The sequence below is a fragment of the Triticum dicoccoides genome, chromosome 6A, assembly GCF_002162155.2.
Source record: "Triticum dicoccoides isolate Atlit2015 ecotype Zavitan chromosome 6A, WEW_v2.0, whole genome shotgun sequence".
NCBI classification, from domain to species: Eukaryota; Viridiplantae; Streptophyta; class Magnoliopsida; order Poales; family Poaceae; genus Triticum; species Triticum dicoccoides.
The window spans coordinates 509,594,465-509,599,769 of record NC_041390.1 but is presented as its reverse complement, the minus strand read 5'-3'; the positions used below and the strand labels follow the sequence as shown (position 1 = coordinate 509,599,769).

Below are 5,305 nucleotides of genomic sequence, written 5' to 3'. Positions count from 1 at the left end.
TAACATGGTTGCTTTAACAGTTATTCATATTCCACGTTGTAATTCATATGTCATCATATGGGCATATTTGGTTAATAGACAACTAATCCTGGCTTATACATGTAGCATACAAATGTACAGTTCTTTAGTGACGAGGCATGGGTCTTTATTTCATATGGAGCGGTAGTTTTTACATGATAATACAGTGGTCCTTACGATAAAGTTGCTAATGCGATCATATATATGTTAATTTTTATGCAGAGGCTGAAAAGGAAGATTGCTTAGCATTGGTTGATTTTTTGAGAGGACTTGTTGAGTTTGATCCTAATAAGCGATGGTCACCATTGCAGGTATTGGCTAATGATAAAGTTAGATATTACTCCGTACTTGTATGGTTTGTGTACTTGAAGTTACATTCATTTTGCCTCTTGGAATTTGTTTGATATCCTTACGAAGTTTAGAGTTGTTCGATTCTCTGTGAGCGCTAACTTATGTTCTTGAAGAATCATCAATGGAAGCGCTTCACAATTTTGAAAATCTATTTCAGGCTTCATATCATCCATTCATAACTGGTGAAGCCTTCACTGGTCCTTATGAGCCTTTCCGGGAGACCCCAGTAATTGTAAGTATGGTTCTATTCCAGACACCTTGCTGCATATTCTTCTCATGAACAACCTGTGACGTGAAATCACCATTAGCTGTAGCAAACAACTTTCGGTTTGCTTCAGTCAACAGGATTGATGCATCTCGATTTAGATATCCCGTCTTCACCTGGTCACACGAACATGCAACAGTGTTTCTTTCCATCAATCTTGAAAAGTTTATTGTATTTACACCCTTCAGATGTCATGTCTTCTATGGTTATAGTTTCTTTATGGTTTTAGTGCCATTATACCAGAATGGTTGGGCGGATAACTCGTGAAAATTTGGACCTCAAGAGCTACCTTTTCCATACAGTTCTAGTTTATAAGTCAAGCTTTATGCCTTTTTTGTTGTAGCCCGTTGGTCGTGCTGCAACAGTTGATCACAATCCTGGAGGAGGTCACTGGCTAGCTGCTGGCCTTTCCCCTCAGGTTGTAAGTATGTTCTCTCATGCTTCTATTCAGTAGAAACCTTGCAAGAATACATCCATAATATATTATTTATATTTTTTCTAGGTTGGGAGCATTAACAGATCCCTACCATTCAATAACGTTTTTCCGCCAAAGATGCCCTTTTCATATGGAAGCAGCTGCGGCAGCTTCAGTAGCCGTGGTAGCTTTAATGATAACGTAGGTCCTGCAAGCAGCTACGGAAGCTATGATGTCAATAATGTTAACATGTATCATTCACCACTAGGCCCTTCTGGGTTCAATTTACAGTCACAAGCCGGAGGAACATTTCTAGGATTTAGTCCAGATATTAGAAGAAGGCCTCATCTCTCTCATGGTGTTGGCATTCGGCTAAGTCCTGGTGGTCCAGGTCCTATGTCTCTTGGGGCCAGTCCATCACAATTTACTCCTCCAAATTCCCAAACACAAATGCCAGCTAGCGCTACTGCTAAGTATGTTGCCACTTCTCCTGCAAGGGGCAGTCATGGCTCCTCATTAGGAAAAGCCGCTGTGGTAGGCCAATACAATAGGAGAAGGAATCTTGGTCACCCTCCTATGTCAATGCCACCACATGAGTACACATCTCAGCTAATCCAGGGACCTCATGGAGATGGTGTCAGTTCAGCATTTGCTCGAGGACATTCTGGCTATTCATATGGTGCACTTCCTAATTCTGGTCATTATAATTGGAGGCCGCAGATAGGTGTTAGCACTGGTTTATCCACAAGCTCTTCTTCCAATCATGGTTATGTTCAACCATCTGGTTACAATGATTTCCGTCCTTTGCACTCATCCAATGTGCCAGCTGATACATCAACCTCCACTTCATCAGTACCAGATCCAGCTGACTGGGATCCCAACTATAGGTAATCATGCATATTAAATTTACTTATTTTAAAATAGTGTAGCCTATGGATTAGCCTTTCATTCGACTTTTATGTGCAGCGATGAGTCACTCCTGCAAGAAGATAATTCACTATCAGCTGAGTTAGGCAGTGTTCACCTGAGAGATGCAAGTGGTCGAACAATCCAGTCTGGCAGATTGCCCAATATCCAAAGCCATGATATTGCAGGCTCGAATCAAAGGTATTGTAGCATGATGAGATCTCAATATTTCGTTGCTGCAATGGGTCTTCCTTGAACGTTGTTGGGTTTGAATACCAGAAACACGCTATGCTTGCTACTCCCTCTGTAAACTAATATAAGAGCATTTAGATCACTAAAGTAGTGATCTAAACACTCTTATATTAGTTTACGGAGGGTAGATCATAGGGTAGATGAGACTAGGCTCGAAAGAGAAACTAAACCATGTGAAGGACAAGTACTTGTTTGATTGATTGCTCATAATAGATGTGGCTCATTTCTTTATATAGAGATGGTTAGCCCCAGGTGATAGGATCTATGGCTCCCAAAAAAAGGGACTGCCTTCTACAGCAGGTGACTGAGAAATAACAAATGCAACAGAAAAATCTAATCTAAACCAAGTGATAATACTTTCCTGACAGTAAGATGGTACTCCCTCTGTAAACAAATATAAGACCTTTTAGATCACTATAGTGATCTTGTTTACAGGGGGAGTATTATTTACTAATAAGATACTCTTTTAATTAATGGGATATTACCCCTTATTTGATAAGATAGGTCTGTCTGCCCCCTTGTCCCAATATCTGTAATGCACATTCATTGTTTTTTCACCCTGTGCCACGCTGCTCATGACTGTTTCATGTGATCTTGCACACCATAACACTAAGTTTTAACAAGCTCCACTCGTAAGTTATTAATTGAGGATATCGCAATTAACTAACGACCATTGAAACAAATGAAATTGATGCTTCATGTAGGGAGGTAACAATATGATTTGTCCAGTCCTTTCAATTTGTATACATGCCCCAGTAGTTGGAGGTAAACAGATGCGCCTTTTACCGCACATACCCTATTCCTATGGAAATGGATGGAACGGTGCTTCATACAGAGTTTAGGAAATGGTTTCTCAGGTCTTCTCATTTTAGCTATCCCCCAGGGTTTGACACTAAACAGATGCATATTTTACCGGGCATATCCCATTATGATTGAGAGTTTGAGATGGTTTTGTCGGTTAGAAATATCCATACTATGGAACATCATTGTGCACTAGTTCATGGGACATGTTGTTTTTAATGCATTTCATGCACCCCAACAGTTTTATGCTTCAATATTTTGTTTTCTGATTTGTCAGCCAATTAGAGATAATTAATACCGCTGTGATTTTTTTTTCCAATTCTCCTGCATTAAGTATATTCACTGATTCCTTGTTCATGTTTCTGCTGTAGAAATGACTTCCTATTTCATGCACCGTCTCTCAGAGAGAGTGGCCATTCAACAGGCCACGTCAACTATGATAGTTACAACCATGCCAACTATTCCCAGCGAAATTTCCCTGGTCGTCACGGACAACCATTTCAGCGGTACAACCATATGAATTCAACCTCTATACGCCCGACGGGGAATCTCCAGAATGTTCAATCTGCCTGGTCCAAATATGGCATGCCAGATTCTACTTCGCCCCCTCGGATGGTTGAAGGGATGCCTTGGGGTAATGAATGATTTCACTGTTGTGCACTTAGTGGTTTTTTTATTGATTTTGTTGTTGACATCGCCATGGCTATTATGTTCCTGCCACTTGCAAAGCAGGAGTTCTGTAATAATGCTGTGTATGAACTTGTTCTATTCCAATCTTAAGATGATATCATCGTTGCAAACTTCTAACATCTTGAAGTCTTGCTATTAATCTTCTGGACAATGATAATGTTTAGGATTACAGATAACAAAAAGGCACTTGATAATATACTCCACCAGCATATGATTTCTGTCGATGCACATGGATGGAAAAACTGTAGCTGTTAAGCATCAAACCTTGTATGCCAATGTATGAGCTATGGACTGAGGGTCTGTGGATCAACCTATAATTGGGTCCTCTTATCCTACAACCGAAGCTTTGAAGTTATTAGTACAATTTATTTTCCTTCCATGACGTGTGTTTGGGAACCTGAGAAAGAGTCTTGTGTGCATCTATGTCTTTCAAGCATAATACTGATCAAAACGAACTATCTGTGTGCAGGAGGAAGCGCTGGTCACTCTCTTGCAACAAGCGGGCTGCCGCCGTCCTTTGGAAGGAAGGACTTCGGGAGGATCTTTTAGCCCTTGTCTTGGATCTGGAGGAATGCCATCCAATTGATGGCGTAAAATTGTTTGTGTTTGCAATTCTTTGTTGCGCTGGTTACGTGCTGTTGATTTTGCGACTCATAGCGTTCCTCCGATTGTTGTCCTGTTGTGGTACTCGGATTCATGAAGCTATAGGCTATAATTACAGCAGTTCTTTGGTGGTTGTTGCTTCAGTTTCTTTTACGGTTCTTTGTCATTGTGGGTTGCCAGTTTTTTTCCATGTGAGAAGTTGTGCTGCCATGAAGATGGTTACTGATTGTTGCGCTGCACTGGTGCTGCCTTGTTATATTTAGACATGCTGGGTGGCGATGGAGCTTGGTGTCTACGGTCGCACATGCTTGGTTTGGGGGAGATGAACCAGAGCTGGGGGATAAATTGCAGGTGGATCTCGAGTACAGCGAACGAAATATTAGTATTCCCTCCCTTTGTTCCAAAATACTTGTCGTGATTGGTTTTAGTTCAAATTTGGAACAGAGGGAGTATGCAGTAGCGGAGCTTCACGGGGCCAAAGGGGGGCATTGCTCCCCTACTCTAGGAAACTATTAAGTGTACCCCTAATTATTAGGCTTGAATATCAAATGTTTTTCAGTGCTCATGCATAACTTTTCTTTCTCACCCCCTCAACAATCTTCATCAAGCTCCGCCATTGGGAGCACATACATAAATTTCACGACGTCGCAATGGAACATCGGAACTTGTAAACTAATGTTCGAAGCCGGCACTTGCACCTTTTATTCGTGTAATGATAATCTACTACCCCTATAAAAGCACAAGAGGGCGGAGAACTAAATCATCCTATCCATCGAAACCTGCAATCCGATGGTCTACATCCCTTCAGCCTACTAAACGTGTTTTATGCTTTAATTATTCACCATGCTATCGTTAATGAAATTGGCCACTTACGAAACGTAATCCCCTCGCTAATGAAACGACTTAAGCCCCACGCTCGCGAAACAGACTCCCCGCCACGCTCGGGAACTGCTCGCCCCCATGCTCGAGCCCACCACGCTTGGGAACCGCTGCGCCCCTGCCTC

General features: G+C 41.6%; 1 protein-coding gene across 3 annotated transcripts in view; it reads left to right on the top strand.

Moving 5' to 3' along the window:
• Positions 1-4,449, top strand: part of LOC119317559 (dual specificity protein kinase YAK1 homolog) — a 9,109-nt gene extending 4,660 nt beyond the window's left edge. The window contains exons 12-18 of one of the 3 annotated variants that reach the window (XM_037592037.1): positions 241-329; positions 527-601; positions 978-1,055; positions 1,137-1,936; positions 2,016-2,156; positions 3,380-3,642; positions 4,168-4,449. In XM_037592037.1, coding sequence (XP_037447934.1) covers positions 241-329; positions 527-601; positions 978-1,055; positions 1,137-1,936; positions 2,016-2,156; positions 3,380-3,642; positions 4,168-4,247 — 1,526 coding nt within the window. In that variant the 3' untranslated portion in view covers positions 4,248-4,449. Of the gene's footprint in view, positions 1-240; positions 330-526; positions 602-977; positions 1,060-1,136; positions 1,937-2,015; positions 2,157-3,379; positions 3,643-4,167 lie in introns of those variants that run through there. The other 2 variants (XM_037592038.1, XM_037592039.1) reach the window with 2 other exon arrangements.
• Positions 4,450-5,305: the final 856 nt, after the last annotated feature.